Source organism: Chionomys nivalis, chromosome 13, assembly GCF_950005125.1.
Source record: "Chionomys nivalis chromosome 13, mChiNiv1.1, whole genome shotgun sequence".
NCBI classification, from domain to species: domain Eukaryota; kingdom Metazoa; phylum Chordata; class Mammalia; order Rodentia; family Cricetidae; genus Chionomys; species Chionomys nivalis.
This window is the reverse complement of record NC_080098.1, coordinates 67,913,503-67,931,280: the sequence shown is the minus strand read 5'-3', so window position 1 is coordinate 67,931,280 and position 17,778 is coordinate 67,913,503. Positions and strand designations below refer to the sequence as shown.

Here is a 17,778-nt window from a genome sequence, read left to right as displayed (position 1 = left end):
ACGCCACATCTTCTGACACTCAGGGTGCAGACGACAGACGGACTTCCCTAGCGTCTGCTCTTTCCTAAGAACTTTCATATTCTGTTCATGGAGGCCAATTTAGAGGACAAAAGGGAGTAACAGGAGGGGTAGGAGAAACAAGCAGACGACAAGGCTTTGTGGGAAAATGCTCAAACTTTTACACTTACATGAAAATCTTTCTGAAGGCCAGTACTATGAATACACACCAAGAGAAAAATGTTACTTTTAATGGAAAAAAAAAAAAAACATTTGTTTAGGGCTTGAGAGATGGCTCAGTGGTTAAGAGCACTGGCTGCTCTTCCAGAGGACCCTAGTTCGATTCCCAGCACCCACATGGTGGTTCATAAACATCTGTAACCCCAGTCTCAGGAATTCAGTTCCCTCTTTTGGTCTCTCCAGGTATCAGGCACCAGGCACCCAAGCGGTTCCCAGACACACATGCAAACAAAATGCCCATATACATAAAAAACTTTGTTTATAGACAATATAAACGGTTTTAAAAATTGCCATGTGTAGATCTTTCCTCTGTAAAGAGCATGTCTCTTTAGCTTTTAGACAGGTTCCTTCAGTACAGAAAGTCTTTCTCTGTTGCAGATCAGGGTTTTCTTAGAGCAAATATCTTCACCCTCTAGTCCATAGTCCCCTTATATAATCACTGCTGTGACTGGATTTGGAATCCACCAGGAGATCAGAAAAATACACCTCTTGGTGTGCCTTTGAAAGCATTTCCAGAGAAGATTAACTGTGTGTGAGCATCTATATGTGCCTGTGTGTGTGCATGCATGCATGTATATCCTGACTGTGTGTGCCAGCATCCTTGGGCTGGGACTCAGATGGAAACAGGAGGAAAGAACAGAGAGTGCTGACCTTCCTCCTTCTCTGCAATAGCCATGGAAAGAGCGAGCAGATTGGAGCCTCCTTAAAGTCAGGTGTTTTGGTCAGAATGACACAAAGGTAACTGCTAAAGTAATGGATGTGTGACCTTTTCATCCGTTCCGCTTTCATCTGCTAGGGAGTGACAAGGGCAGTTCAGAGCCTGACCTGTGTGCTCAGATCAGCTGGACAGTTTTAGAATGTCCGTCAGAGACCATCTCTGCCTAAAAATGCCTTCTGGCCCTCTTAGAGTTTGCTGCCCTCTCACTGAGGTCTGTGAGGAGCCCATCTGGTGTATTCTCTGCTTTGTCTGTTGCTAGTTCCCGAACACTGTCTCCAGCGAAGATCTGAAGTTTTCTATGGCATTTTAAGCCTCTTCATTATGTCAACCTTTCCAAGTCAACCTGCCCTCTCCGTCTTTCATCCCAAATCCACAAAGAACAGAGATTGTCCTGAATTCCTGAAAACATGCTTATGGTCTTTCTTTGTAGACGGGCACTGATCCCTTCCTAACCGCCTAGCCAGCGCGTTATTCCTGGCATGTTTAAGTGCAGAGCACCTGACAGTAGAATTCCTCATATTTGATTACAGAAATCAGCAAATTACTGTCCATGGCCTGTCTGTACCCCAGATCACAGGGATTTTACATTAAAAGGGTTATAAAAAAGTTAATAAAATTATTATGTGACTGAGACTCTTTGGAGTATACAAAGTCTAAAGTATTTATTTTTTGAAAAAAAAATATGTGTATAAGTGCATGTGTGTAAGTGTACTATGTGCATGCCCAGGGCTGTGGAGGTCAGAAGGAGGCTTCAGGTACCCTGGGGCTGGGTTACAGGCAGTTATGAGCTACCATGTGGGTACGGAGAACTGAACCTGGGTCCTCTGCAAGAGCAGGCTGCTGTGGAATAATCCTCTTGTACACTATAAAGATTTGTCACTCGAATTGGTTTGATAAAACACTGATTGGCCAGTAGTCAGGCGGGAAGTATAGGCGGGGCGACCAAACTAAGCATGCTGGAAAGAAGGGCTGACAAAGGATGCAGAGGGAGCAGAAGATGAACATGCTAATAAAGGTACCGCCACGTGGCAAAGCATAAATAGAAATATGGGTTAATTTAAGTGTAAGAGTTAGCTAATAACAAACCTGAGCTATTGGCTGAGCATTTATTAGTAATATTAAACCTTCAAGACAATTGTTTGGGAAGCAGCCTCTGGGTATTGGGAATAGGTGGGCAGGAGAGAAACATCCGTCTATAGCAGGTAGCTCTTAAATGTGAGCCTCTCTCTGGACCCCTACAGTATTTCTTATCCAGTTTTTTAAATAGAAAAATACATCTACTTCTGAATTAGCTGTCCTCAAGGATACTAATTCTGAGATTAGGGTGTTTCCTATAGGATGCATGATATTAGCTTATTTGTATCTAATCCCATACGTTCCTTACTTATTTTCTGAGATGGGGGTCTTACAGTGTTGCTCAGGCTTGCTGAGCACTGGCTGAGTGAGACCCTGCCTCAGTCTCTTGAGCAGCTAGGACTTAGGCAGGCAGTACCATGTCTGGGTTCTTTCTCATGTGCTGATTCATCTCTAGACTACCTGCTACATACACATGATACATCATGAACAAGAAATGCCCCGTACAGTTAGACTGCATTCCTCATGGAATAGTAATAAGAAAAGAATCTGTTCAAGTCCAATGCTGAGAAAAGACATTTTCTGGTGGTTTCTGGCAGAGAACTGGTGAATGTGGAAGATGGACCGTCCCTGCATAGGTGGCTCCTCTTATCCTGCGTGTGACTCTCTCAGCTGATGGAGTGCATCTCCCCTCTGCATCCCTGAACACCATCAGAATACTTCGCAGCTGAGTCTCCCTTACTGGAGGTGAGTCTCGGCAGCAATGACCCTACCCCTAGTTTCTTGAACAGTGCTGTGTCCCTCCGAAGACAGAAAGGTTCTCGGGACAGTTAAGTTAGAGAAGAGGTACAACATGCAATAAACACGGTGATCCTGTCACAGGGAAGGCAGCAAATGCGGCGCTAGCCTTACCTGTAATCGTGCACCACTTTCCTTGCGTTCTCCAGCTGGTCGTTAGTTAGAAGGATGTTCCTAGGGTCCGTGACCGTGAAGAAGTGATTGGCTCGGCCGACGAACGTGCTTTGGTCCCATCGAGGCTCCTTGATATTGATGTTGGGTGGCACTTCCCCAGACATTGTCCCGGATCCTGAAAAGGGAAGGACGAGGCAAGTGAGGCAACACTGTTATCACAAGCACAACATTTGGCAGTCACGCTTAGCCTGTGTGTACAGATGGCTCAGTGGGTAAAACTCTGACTCGCCGGCATGGTTTCCCGCGCTCTGCTGCTGGAACCTACATCAAAGGCAGGTTAGTCAACTCCGCAGACGTGTCCTCTGACTCTCTTGGGAGTGCTACTGCATGAGCTTACCAGCCCCCCGCATGTCACATACACAACCACTCTCTCTCACACAATAACTAATCAATTTTTAAAAACCACACAAAAATACCTCATAATATTTAAGTTAGTTTTGACTTTGTGTTTGGTCACATTCATAGCTATCGTGGGGTACATGGAGCCCCCAAGCTGCAAGTTGGAACCCCTTTTAAACCAAAGCAAGCTGTTCAAAAATCTCAATGACTCTCAACCAAATTTCAGGAATTCGCCACATCTCTCTCATTGTAAGTGCATAGTATTTTATTATCCCTTTTCTATAGGAAAGCCAATGATATTCTACATAAGACAAAAACACAAAGCTTTAAAGTAGTCAGGGCTGGAGGGATGGCTCAGTCAGTAAACTGCCTGCCACACCCAAGTTCAGGTCCCGAGAACTCACTGCCAGTCAGTCTAGCCAAATGTATTAACTCCGGGCTCATCACATCATGGAGAGTGACAGAGGAAGCTACCTGACATCTTCCCTGGCCTCCATCTGCATGTGCCTTTGAGGGAAGCAGTGGACGTCAGTGTTACCACGTCCTGGTTTAACAAATGTCATCCCTACTCAGAGTAACTGACGATGCACAAGAGCATAAAACTAACAATAATGATAACCAATGCTAGTGAGTATAAACTGAAAAAGAAGGCAGGTTCTTCCAGCCTGTCCAGTGCATAAACCACTAATCAAAAATTAAAAATCATCTCCATTAATTACCAGAAACACGGAGACAAGCAACACACCCTGACGGCCCCACAGCGCAAACACGGCTGCCGTCTTCCCTTCTGGCTCAAGAGCATTTTTCCAGTGTTTGTTCACTTATTTCTGAGTCATATTGCTCTTTTCAGAACTGCGCTGGAATGTTTTACTGCTTGTTTATGGTATGCTGAAAACCACAAGCTTATTATGCAAATAACAAAGAAATAAAATCTCCTCAGTCCAGCCTCCCTGTAACAATTTTTACTGTCTTCAAAATTCCTTTGACGACAAGCTTTTCAAGTATAAAAAGCAATTTGACAGGCTATCTTTTAAATTGTAGAATTTCATACATGAATATATCATTCCTCCTCAGTCTCTCCTGTGTCCCCTTCTACATCCCCCTCTCAAATTTACGACCTATCCTACAGCTATGTGTATATATAAACATACTGAGTCCAATTAGTGTTCCCCGTATGTTCATGGGTGTAGTGCTAACCACTGGGGTACGGGCAACCTATCATATGGTTCCCCCTGAAGAAAACAGATTCCTCCTTCAGCAGCTGATGAGCACACCCAGCAGGCCCACTCCCACCCTGCCCACCGGCTCTTACCATCCTCCCACCCAGTTCCGGGATGGCCATTTGCATTTGCTTCATGTAAGCCCTCCAGCAACATCAGAGCTCCACTCTGGAGCCACCATGGAACACCACCTTTAGGGCTGTTCTGTTTTAGTTTTCAACATTACACATAACACCACACCCTTGTCTGGGGCCCTCATCCCTCATCTCTGGCGATTTTCTCAGATAATCTCTGGCGTTAGTGAGTCAAAGGTGCTGGTCACTTCACACGATCCACATTTGGCTTCATAGAATTAGTTTTCTTCCACCTGCTTCTTCTCCTTCCCTTTTCTAACACCAGCTCTACCCACAGCTTTTTTTTAGCATTACATGAATTCCGAGGACCACATAAGACATCAGATGCAAATGTTAGCCAGCCCTGTAATTTGTCCTTTGTCAAAACACACAAATGACACATCACTGACCAGCGGATCAAAACTGAACATGTCAGTCAGGCACCCAAGCCTGAAGCTATTGATAAAATAGGTTTGGGCTTGAGCAGCAGACCCAGACACAGTAGGTACAGAGCCAACCCTCTCCTCCAGCTACAAAGTGTCAACAGCTCTGTCTGGATGATCCTACATCCTAGTTGGCAACCTTGTTTTGCATAGTCACAGATGCTCAGAAACTCTGCTGTCTGAGAGGTAAGGATGAAATTCCCCCTCCCCTCTGGCACAGGGGTTGCTGAATTCTCAGGCCAGGCACAGGGCTTCACTTTGAGGACCTTCTGGACTGAGCATCCTAAGTCCCTTTCAACATTGTGGTTTCCAAGGAAACAGGGATGCGAGTCCACTTCACAGTGCAAACTTCTTTGCCCAGTCATGGTTTGTGTTCACCATAATGCTGAAGCATTAAACTCCATGTTCTCCATAATGCTATGGTAGCCGTCATTTTCTTGATAGGCTTGTAGGCCCCACATAACTCCTCTGGTCATGATCTTTCTTATCACAGCAAGCCAGAAAGTACACCACCATTAGACAAGAGCTCTGTCTCTGCTGGACTTTGCCTGACAAGGTTATAACATAATATATAATATAATAGGCCCAAAGTATAAATCAGAACAAATATACTATTATGCATGTTAAATCTAGGGACAGAGACATATAGTACATAGCTACCCCCCTTATCAGAGGGGGTTCAAGTCTCCATAATGATATCTGAAATCACAGATAGTATGGAACCCTATATATAATGTTTTTTTCTGTACATATGTGCTTTGAATAAGGTTAATTATTAAATTAGGCACAGCAAAAAGTTAACACTACCTAACAATAAACAATGCACATGACAATAATCTCTCTCAAATTATTTTGCTTTTGAAGTATTCCATTCCATATTTTTCGGTCATAGTTGATCATGGATCACTAATAGATAAACAGGGCCTCGTGGACATCAGAGACTCTGTCACTGCACGGAAACATGGTTATTTATAACCCACAAATAGTAAAATAAAGACTCCAGTTTTATGTAGGAAAGCTTCCAGACTCACCTGCAGAGATGAGCCAAGGCATCTCAGCCACCTATGTAATGAAGCAGAGTCAGGAATGTGGGTCCTGGGTCCCGAAGCCTGCCTGCATCTCAAGCCTGTCTGACCTGCCTTCAGTGTCTGTGTTTGGGGATGATGGTTCTTAAGGGATCCCTACTGCTTAGAAAATGATAATGATAATAGTAATATAATAATAATGTCGATGATAACTGTAAGAGATGACAATTGAAGATGGAAGGGACGGCCACAAAGTCCAGAGACTCTCACAAGCAAAGATGGCAGCGAATCACATCAAAGCCTCCCTGATCAGTTCATTCCGACAAAGACAGCGGCGAAGACAGGCTCTAAACCACAGGATACATTATGTGCAGAGCTTTAAAACACACAAACAGGCCTTCTAGAGAGGCTCACACTCTAGGTCTGGAGGAGGCTGGCTGGACATGTGACCCTGCAGGTGTTCCGGGAACAAACCTCCAGCTTGATGGGCAGGCATGGACCATGCTCTACATGGGACTATCTACTGATGTTTCCTCCCTTCCTCCCTGTGAAATCCTTCAGGTGAGAGCAGACTGTCATGGTCCCCAGGGCAACCAGCATGCCTGATTTTTCTCTGGAGCATTTTTTTTCTCCTTTATGCTTAACAACAAGGCAAAGATTTAAATGTAGCTTTCACAGAACAACAAACCATGGGCAATGTGTTAAGTACAGGCAACATTTTGGCTAAATTGTCACCAACATGATGTCACTATAACAAAAGGGATACTTTCTGGTACTGTTGCAAAAGAACTATACAGGATCTCACAAAGGAATCATTCTACAAGTTCACCACACACACCAGGAAACTGAGACTCAAGGAAAGGAAATAGCCTGTCCCCTGAAATGGCTGAAGGTGAGAGGGGACCCCAGGATGCTGGTTAGCAGCGTTACTTTTCCTCACCAGTTTCTAAGGATAAAACCAGTAAATGTCTATAGAGCATGGTGTCTCTGAGGTCCCCTTTTCCCTTTAAATAAGAACTTGTCCACTGCATTGGGCTTCCTCTGACATCATGACTTCATAGGGTACAGCCCAATGGAGTCAGGAATGCTGCAGAGGCCTCTACTAGTGCCCCCTCTAAGAGACAAAGATGAGCTAGAAGTGAGCATTTTTTTGTTTCTATTAGAGACAGGGATAACTGTGGATGCCAGTGCTGGAGTAAGCCAGCTCTTTTCCCACAACAGCTGTGCCCTTTCCACGGAGTAAGAAAACATTCTAAGAGGCTACTCCCAAGCCACAGAGGAAGGGAGGAATCAGGACAGCTTTGCCTGAACAGTGACTTTCACACTCTAGGTTAATCTGTCAAACCTCAGAAACCACAACCCCATGGATGGCCTTGTCCTTATAGGCAGAAGAATGGACTCTTAAGATGGGGACAGCTTGGTCTCCAGGAGCGGAGAAAATGCTCCATTCATGGTTTAAGACTTTGTTGAGGGGTTTCAGCCCCAGAGACCAATTATCCAAGGAGATCCACAAGTCACAACAGGAGCCAGATAAATGAACACAATTACAAGCTGTAGTTGAAGTGAGGCCAGAAAAGCCTAACTTTACCAGTGCCTCCCGGTGGAAGGCTGCCCCAGGCAGGCTTCTGACCTCCAGCACACTAAGAGAATAAATAAATAAAGCTGTACGAAATGTGTGGTTTGCTAGCGGGGCAAAGGGAACAAACAGGGCTCCATTCCCTTTCTGTGAGTTCAAGTAGTTCTCTACGGGCATAAACTGGATATGGGAGCCAGAGCTCCCCACTCCTAGAAAGACTATCCAGCAAGGCCACACCAGCACCCTGACAGACAAGGCTGATACCAAGCCAGATAATATTTAATTATTTACTACGGTCAATTATGCAACCCCCTTTCAGGTATTAATCTCCGCCTCTAGGCACAGCTTTCACTTTCTCCACTTGCATTTTCTCCAGAAATTGGTTTTTATAATCAGCCTTCCTGCCTCTTCCCCCACCCCTGCACCCACCCTGACTCCGAAGTTCACCTGGGTCAGTCATGGGCAGGAACAGGAGCTGCTCTTGTACTTGGTACCCGGGAGCAATGTGTCATCTGGAGGAGGGGAGGAAGAAGCAAAGCTGAGATGACGCCTGGGCCAGCTTCACTCTGGGTCGAGTGGGCCAAGAAAGGGGGCTGCTGCAAGGGATTGTGGGCGTTTCGCCTTCCTCTTGCCCATCTGGTCAGATCACAGCAGCACAAACCACCAGCTGGATGGTGGCACAGGGTACCTGGGTTAGTGACCTGAATGACATGCAGAGATAGGCTGCAGGGGCATCCACCTTGCATTCCTGATCCCGACTGGTCAGCCTGACTGGGAATGCCACACACACACACACATATCTTTGAAGAAGTGAGGTTGTTGTGGGGAGCAGGATATGGGTGGGGTGTGTGAGGTAAGGGATGGGCTTGGATTCCTGAACGTTTGGTTAACATGTAGAGAGAAGCTGTCCAATGGCTGTGGTCATAGATGTGTCCTGAAGGTTGAAACCGGAAGAAATTCAAACCACTCATTAGAGAAGTATTCTTGAGCCAGGAAATAAGCGGTTCCTGATGATCAGTGGTACTGGTTCTCCAGCAGATGAGTCAACTGGGAGAGGCCGGTGCCTGCCTGCAGTGGCAGAGTTGTTGCTTGGCTTCATGCTGATACTGGGGATAGAATGGATGATCATGGGGCTACAGACAGTTCAAGATGTTGGAGGAGATGCACACTTTCCAAACTGCAGACAGAGGCAGAGATAATGAAAAATGCCGTCTCTCAAAAGAATAGACTGTATGTAACCCCAGAGAATGTTCAAGAACATCTCAGCTTTGATACACTGGAGAAAACTGAAAGGTGCCCAGAGAGACAGGAGACAACAGGCTGGGTGTACATTCTCTTTGCCACATCTACCTGAGGCTGTGACAGTTCAGACTGCTAAAGTGAATCTCTCTAGTCAGCCAGCAAGGATACAAGAACCTTAGGGAAATGACCACACTCTGTGCCTGTGACTCAAGGCAGCAGGCAGAGGAGGCATCCACGGACATCGGCTGACCCGAGGGCTGAAGACGGTGAACACAAAGGGTTCAACATAACACGCTGCAGACTTCTCATGTTTCACAGTCTGAAGAAATCCTGCAACAGGGAAGCAGTGATGCAACCAAGCTAGCTGGCCTGCAGCAGCAGAATGACTGGGGCAAGAGGACTGGCTCACTGTGCATTTCCAAAGCCAAGCTGTCACTTCTGGAGTTTTGGTCAGTGGGGGGCGAATTCTGACTTGAGTTTATTCTGCTGACACACGACTCCATTGGTTAATTGAGACACTAATTCTTACTTACTACAGGACCTTTTCTAAAGTGATTTTAATCCTTAGATCGAGCACCTTGGCTTTTAAAAACACTTGTTTTATTAAGAGACAAAAGGTGAGATTTAAAGCTATTTTCTGTAGTTTACTAAGAAGCGAAGTGAATTCAAGCCATTTGCCTGTGAATAACCACTACCTTTTACTGGACAGTCTCATGGACAATTTAGGATGTCAGCTACTAGGAACATTAATACTTATAGCATTATGCTGCTTTTAGAACTGGAATTACAGATGGCTGTGAACTGCCATGTGGGTGCTGGGAACTGAACCCGGATCTTCTGCGAGAGCAGTAAGTTGTAGGAGGCACAGAGGCTCTTGTGCTCACGGAGAGGAAGAGGGGACCCAGGAATGTTAAACATGCAGAGTTGTCTCTTCAAAGGAAGAGGCACACTACCTGTATTATGCCCAGAAGGCTGCAAGTGGGGCTGGCTTATAACCTGGCGACCTTTGCACTACCTGTATGACCAGGACCACACCAGCTCCTTCCAGACCCTTCGGTAGTCAATCTATAACACTCATTTGTACGGAGGCTGTCACATAAACTTTACAAAGAGTTCTGATGTAGTCATGTCTTAAGCTTTATTGTGCACATGGGACTGAGTTAATTATTACTAGGAAACTTTCCCCAAAGCTGTGCTCTGCTTTAATATGCCTAAAATAAACTACCAGGGGTCAGACTCTCAAAGTTTGAACAGACACCGGCTACTGAGCCAGGCTGAACCAGAGTACTTCCTTCTTGCTCCACTCAGACAGATACTCTGCCGGCTCTACTGTGTGCAAGGACACCCACAATAAATGCTCTTAGCCACAGAGGCAACTAACTTAATTGTTTTTTCTATTTTGTTATGCTTATCCATTTTGCACAAGTGTGTGTGTGTGTGTGTGTACGTAAATGTGCATGCACACACATGCACATGGGAGTCACAGTGCACAGGTCAGAGGACAACTTGTAGGAGTTTACAGTGATCTATTATTTGAGTTTTAATAGATAAAGCTTGCCTGAAGATCAGTGCAAAGCAGCCACATTAGTAAGCAAGACAGGCCAGGCAGTGGTGGCACACACCTTTAATCCCAGCAGCCACACTAGTTAGCCACAGAGGCCAGGCAGTGGGAATGAATGACTCTTTTGGGTGGGGAAGGATTTATTTGGCTTATACCTCCTGGTGCATGACTTTAATCCCAGCACTAAAGAGGAATATAAAATGGGAGGAGACAGGTCTCACCCTCAGTCTCAACCTGAGGATTTGCAGAGGCAGGATTGCCCATTTTTGGTCTGAGGTAGAGGTAAGAGCCAGAGACTGGCTGTTTTGCTTTTCTGATCTTCAGGTTGAACCTCAATATCTGTTTCTGGGTTTTTATTATTCGTGGTACAGGAGTTGGTTCTCCTGAAGGTGGAGATCCTGGGACTAACTCAGGCTAAACACTAGGTACCTGTTAGTCACTGTGCCAGACCTTGAAACAGCTTTCGAAGGGGACAGGAACTCTCAGTTCTAACATTTAATCTCTTAGCAAAGGTTCATGGAGCCTCATCAAAACACAGTTCTCCAGTCTTTGTAGACATTCATTAACAAACACAATCAACAAATGCAGCCAGTGCCCACCGAGGCTTTTCACTGGCCTAGGCTTGTTTCCAAAGTTCTTAACATGCAAAACATCAAGTTGAAAAGCACACACATTATAATGGAAACCATCCTACATTCATCTCTTCCAATGTGCTTGCAGAGACCCTTCACTTGGCACCCTCACTATACGAGCCTCATCCAAGCTTGCCGAAAAGTTGTCGTGAGACTACTAACCCAGCAAACCGTGTCTGAGACTGGGATTGTGCTGACTGATGTCTGAATCCACACACACTCCTCAGAAACACCCACCCTGCCGATGGGCTCAACCTGCTTTAAAATTCACAACAGACACGTCACCCACAAGCCAGAATGAGGAGCACAAAGAAAACTCTAAGTCAGCGCATGTCCTATGGTGAGGCCCACAGCTGGGTCAGCTCTAGCCCAGCATCAGCCAAGGGAAACGGAAACAATGACTGAGCTAACTTGCTCCTGGCGCTTAGAGACCTGTTTTTCACCATTTCTGTCTGGCTACTCTAGCCAAAGAATTATAATTAGCCTGTAAATTATTCTTATTGACAACAAGAAAATATCAAAGAACAATACTCCTCATCCAACATGACCATAATGTTTCTTTAGATATTATGGCCCCCGTGGCCTCCAAGAATCCTGGCTCCCTGAGGACTCGTGGACAATTATAGAAACCATCTCATGAGAACTGGTTATTGCAAGAATTAGTGGCCATTTGGGCACTCACCTGGCTCTAAAATTAGATCCCTTAGGAATGCCAAGTAATTTTTGTATCTGCAGCCCTGGCAGGAAGGAATCTATATGTAAACCTTCCAGCTCACCAGCTTGAGGCCACTAAAGTTCATTTGTCTCAGCCACCGTCTCTCCTGTTCTTAGCTTCACTGGGTAACAGGGGACCCAGACTCTTCGTGTTTACAACAGAACATGTCCTAATCTTCACGAGCAATTCTCTGAGAATACCACTGCCTCCCTTCTAGGGAAGAAGCATCTGCCTGACACCATACTGACAGCCTACAGCTGGGCATCCTGGGGTACTTCCTTCACACACATCCTCCATGACTCCAGGTTAAGTTTGTTAAGATGGGGTGCTGTCAACCAGTGGGGCGGTTACTTGAATTGACTTGAAACTCTGCTCTGTGGCACACATGCCACCCTATCTTTGCCTGCTGTTGTGTAACTTGGGCCCTAGATGGAGAAGGAGGGTGGGGTGTGCATGAGAACTTCTGCTTGTGGGCTAACAAATCTGAGCTCAAATCTCAGCTCTGCCAGTGGCTTGCCAACTACATGTTAGTCAACATTTTCAAAATCTGTGTAAACATTTCTTACCTGATATTGTTTATGCTGGTTGTAATTCTAATTTTTATACTTGATATTTGTTCTTATTGCATATAGTTTTGTATGAGGCTTAGAATTCTCTTACTTAGACAAAAGGGGGAGGTGCTGTGAGAACTCCTTCAGCCAATGGCCTTTGAGATGCTAGCCCACTTTGGGCGTGGTCTTGGGTATTATGTATGCAGAGGTAGGGGCATGGGCAAGCCCCTGGCTGCTGGATTCAGTTCCTGTGTTTGTTTGTATGTTTTTAAGTCTCCAGGCTTAGTTCCCAGCTCACGTAATATCCCGTAGCACAGGCGTTACCTCCTGCGGCACAGGAAAGCAGTTCACAAATTCAGCAGTGCTTCAATGTGAATCTAAGTCACCTGCTGCCAGAATTTCTACCCCCTTGAGAACCGCCTGTGACCAGGGACCGCATCACCCTAGAATGTGACCGGGCAGAGCTGATGTAAACCTAGTTTGTCAGATGACCCACAGTTAAGACCTTTAGGCCTGAGCTAGAGCAGTCTAAATATTTCAGTGATGTCCTAGCTTGTGCCTGTTGTTACTGTCATGTTTTTCCAGGCTGGTTCCTGCCAAGGGAGGACAGTTTATGTAGTGACCTATCTGAGAACTGAATCAACCCCAATAGTTTACAGAACGGGAGCCTTACCAAGTGAACATGACTTGGATTCTCTAACCCCACAAAGTGGGAGTTAGTTTTCACCCTAAATCTCACTTTTATAATGAAGAAACTGGACAAACAGTCTAGTTCACAGGGTTGGTAGGATCACCAAGTAGAGGGCTATATTGACCTCATAGTCGGAAATCACCAAAGGTAGGGGCCACTGAGCGAGCCACGCTGGAGGGCGGAAGTTGCTGTCCTCACTGGTGGCTGCTGGCGGAGAATAGAGCAAGGTGGCTCCAGCTTCCCAAAGATCTTCACAAATGTCTAAGCAAAAGAAACTTTCGTAAAAAGAAATCAAATTCCAAACTTTGAGATACATGTCAAAACATGTTTGATTATTAGTTTAAAAAAAAAGTTCTCTGAAATTTCATAGAAAATAAACAGGGAATGAACTTTCTCAGAGAATCGGAGACAAACCTTAAAGCCTGGCTAAAGATTAACAATGGCGATCATATTACTGAACTGGAAAGCAGGTTGTTGGTTAAAACTGCTGTTCTTTGGGGGACATTAAGAAAAGGTCTAGGGCTGGGGACGTAGCTCAGTGGCTGAGCACTTGCCCTGGCTTCATTCCCAGCACCGGAGATAAAGGCGGAGCTCACTGTTCAGTTGGCTCCTTTGGGGCTGGGCAGGTGTGACCCACTGTCTGGGGGTTCCTCAGGTTCAGATATGGGGCTATCCATGCAGTAGTACACTGCTAAATCCTCATGGCCTCCTGAGGTATCTTCCCAAGGTGACAGCCTGGGCAATTCTGTCCTTATCACAGTTTTGGATTTACAAAGTGATCTGTCTGCAATGGACAATAACACTAAACTATTTACTAATTTCTATTTAGCTTTTAGCCAGTTACCTGTGTGCATTCCCCCCCCCCGCCCCCGCAGTGGTCCTTTCTTATGGTCATAGTCATTCAGGAGATTAAACCATAGATAAGAAAGTTAGGTTCTGTGTAAAGAATTATAATAGTTTGAAGAGCATGGTGAGATGCCTCAGTGGTTAAGAGCATTCATTGCTCTTCCAGAAGACCTGGGTTCAGTTCTTGGCACCCACCATATCAAGTGGCTCATAATTGCCTGCAACTTGCACATAATCTCATGCAGCTGCACACACATAAAATTAATAATAATAACATTAATAATTTTTTAATAAGAGCATGTCCAATTGTAATGGGTTTGTGCTGAAAATCTATATCCTCACTTTCAAGGACAGTGCTGGGTGCAGATGTGGGCCCTGATGCTCTGCCCCCAACCCCCCATGCACATCTGTCTGCTGGCACTCAGGTGACAAGACAACCTTGTTCATGTTCCAGCAACTCTGAGCCTGGACTGTTTAAGCAGTCACCTAGAATAGGGTGAAAATATACCCAATTAAAAAAAAATCTATTGATTTCTACTTGAGATAATGGCACTACCCACCAAAAATGCTAAAACACTACCCAACTGTTAACAGAATATTTATTACTCAAGAAGAATCATCTTGGTGTTGGGAGTGAGTTTAACTTAGCAGTAGAGTGCTTGTTTAGCAAGCACAAGGCCCTTGATTTGGTCCTTAGGTGGGGTGGGAGGGGTCAACTCACAGATTATATATACCAAAGTCTATGAAATGATTTTACAGATTAATAGTATCAACTAAACATTAAGTTTGATAAGTTTGGACTTTGTACAGATGAAGTACCTGGGCATACATACATACACACTCAATAAGTGATATATAAACTTCCATACTGATAGATTCCTAAGGAAGAATTTTAACTTTCTAATGAATAGCTACAAAAACAAACAAACAACAGGGAAAAAAAACAAGACTTCTTACCTTGAACTCCAAACCATCTATTGGCCTATCCACAATTCTACACAGCTAAAGCTGACATTTCTGCAGCGATAGATACTTTGTTTCATTCTCAGCCATCAGAAACCAATAGTTACAAGGTGGGGGAGAGAGACAAGCTGTCAAGAACACTTGATACTTTTTTAGAGGACCTGGGTTTGGTTCCTATCTCCTGTCTCCCACATCTGGCAGCTTGCAAAGGTGGGCAATTCCAGGGGATCTAATGCCCTCTTCTGGCCACACACACACACACACACACACACACACACACACACACACGTCATTATGGCCTGACTGTCTTCACCGCTTTCTTTGCAGGAAGTTAGAGGGGCAAGAGGATGTTCCTCTCAGCCAGTAGCTTTGGTTGCATATTTTGGGGGTTTTCACCAAACTTTTACAGAAAACTAAATGCACTCTCTACATTTTACAGACCTTTGGCTGTACCCCACACCTAACTTTTGACTCCACTGATGAAGCAATCCCTTATCAGATCTGTGCAAGAACTGACAAACTCTTCCCAAACACTGTCATTTCTAAGAACAGGGCAACTACAGTCCTGAGGGAGAGGAAGAGGCCTTGAGGTCCCGGGACTTCCTGCCGAAGTTCCATTTGTTCCCCAAACAGCTCTCCCTAGCAAGCCTGAGTCTAACATTGTAAGAGCCACAAAGTCCCCTTGTTTACCTGTGTGCCTGCCCCCTCCTCTGCCTGGAAAATGGACACAGAGAAAAATCTAGGCAGTGGTTCTCAACCTTCCTAATGCCGTGACCCCCTCATGTTGTGGTGACCCCCAACCATAAAATTATTTCGTTGCTACTTCATAACTGTAGTTTTACTACTGTTATGAATCATAATGTAACTATCTGATATGCAGCCACAAGTTGAGAACAGCTAGCCTGCTAATCTCGTTTGCTGCATCTTTTTTGAATGCAAACGCGGGACCAGGAATGTGAGAAAACTGTAAAGAAAGGGTCCCAGGTAAATGCCCAAACTCCAGGCTTTTCCAGGAGGTCTCTCAACAAATCTTCACTGAGAGCATACTAGCAAAAACTACATATACTCGGATTGCCTTGCTCTTCCCTTGACCAGCTGTGACATTTTAGGCGAGTCACTCAACTTCTGAACCTCAATTTTCAAATCCGGATTATGGACAGAATATCCAGGATTTGGCAGCATTGGATGAACACAAAAGTCAGAGATCTAACCCAGTAGGCACAGACCTTAGTGTGGTTATTATCATTCTGGGGCGGCTGAACCTGCGATGCTCTGTATCATGATGTGGGAGCTGAGGGTGCAGGTCCCACAGATCTACCTGGGGCACTTTGGTCCCCTGCAGAGATTATGAGCTGGAGGGCGGCCACCAGGTAGTCTCCAGACCGAGCCCGGGGTCCCAGCGTCTAGGAGCCATCTGGTCACCTGGCAATTGCCATCCTCGTGGAGACCGTCCCCGGCAGCCATCTTGGCCGCCTGCACCCAGCAAGTTTCGTCACGCGGTGGTTAGGGACGCGTGGCAGGATGCGTAATGCGCCCTCCCATGGGGGAGAGGCGAGACCAGCTCCACGCGGGGCCTCCCTAGCCACACGCGGGAGCCGAGGACCCACGAGGTCCCCGGGTGTAGGGCACCCGCCCCAGGTACCCCCAGCGCGCGTAGCGGACCCCGCTGGGTCCCCCGCGGAACCCAAGACCGAGCCAGCCCACGCGCCCCGCAGCCCTCCCTCCCCCCCGTCACTCACCGCCTCCCCCCCGTCACTCACCGCCTCCCCGGCAGCTACCCGCACCGCTCTGTCCCACTCGGCGCCGCCTCCCGCTGCCGGAAGCGCCACGGTCCCGCGCGCCGCCCCCAGGAGCGCGGTCCCGGCGCGCGCGCTCACGACGCGCGGCCCCGCCCAGAGGCTCCTGCCTCTGCCTCGGTGTCACTTGCTGCCTGGGCTGCTGAGCTCCGTGGTCTGTGCACGCCCCTCGTGCTCGCGCATTTGCTTCTGGCCCCGCTAGGAACGCCCAAGTTCATCCTCGCTGCGCGGTGTGGCCCAGGTCAATCCCACTGTAGTTCAGTTTGATTTCCCTTAGGAGACCACCCTTCGTTATTAGTTTATCTACTAGAGCAAGTCCAATAACCCGCTCCTTCATTCGTTTTGGGTCAGTGTTTCTTCGTTTGACACAACTGTCGCTATAAGGAAACTTAGATGATAAAAGTGCCTCCACCTTCGAAAGAGCAGTCCACTGACTGCTGGACTGAGACTGGGAACGTGCAGACCAAAGGCCTTTTCTGGAGTTATGGAGGCTACTGAGCTTAGTCAGGTGGAAATGTTGGTGGCAGACCTCCTTGGACTAAGAGGAGGGATATATTGAATCCTGGACACCCCACCTCTCTCCCTCTCCCCTCCGTGTGTGTGTGTGTTTGTGTGTGTTCCTAACCAAACAAGGCGACTTTAAAATGTATATGAGAGAAACAGCTGAAGGAGTAGATTGTCCTCCAGTTACAAAATTTGGCACAGATCAATGGTAAAGAAGGGAGGAAGTGTGTTTGTACCAGGATCAATGAGGTGCTCCAGTCCAAACAGACATGCCAGACCCCGTAGAGAGATGGGAAAGGGATCACACTCCTGGCAGGAGCCTCTGCCTACAAGGCTGGTCAGAGAAGTCCCTAATAACACTGTAAAGAAAAGCAGTGTTCCTTCTGAGTGTGGAGGGCAGAGGAGTGATGTGACCAAGCCCATCGATCAAATTAGCTGCCAAAGGGTGTGAAAGCGCTGCTGCCTCGGAGCCCGCTGAATGCCATGTGACCCTCTGCTTCAAGCTCTCCTTGCCTTGACTTTCCCCAGTGTGATGGACTGTGCTTTTGAGCTGTCTTCTA

At 46.4% G+C, this 17,778-nt stretch overlaps 1 protein-coding gene across 1 annotated transcript in view; it reads right to left on the bottom strand.

Annotated features, from left to right (window-relative positions):
• The window catches only part of Sfxn1 (sideroflexin 1), a 39,921-nt gene extending 23,153 nt beyond the window's left edge, over positions 1–16,768 (bottom strand). The window contains exons 1-2 of the mRNA XM_057787850.1: positions 16,679–16,768; positions 2,942–3,116 (exon numbers count right to left, since the gene is read on the bottom strand). Coding sequence (XP_057643833.1) covers positions 2,942–3,105 — 164 coding nt within the window. The 5' untranslated portion in view covers positions 3,106–3,116; positions 16,679–16,768. The remainder of the gene's footprint in view (positions 1–2,941; positions 3,117–16,678) is intronic.
• Between the last annotated feature and the right edge of the window lie 1,010 nt (positions 16,769–17,778).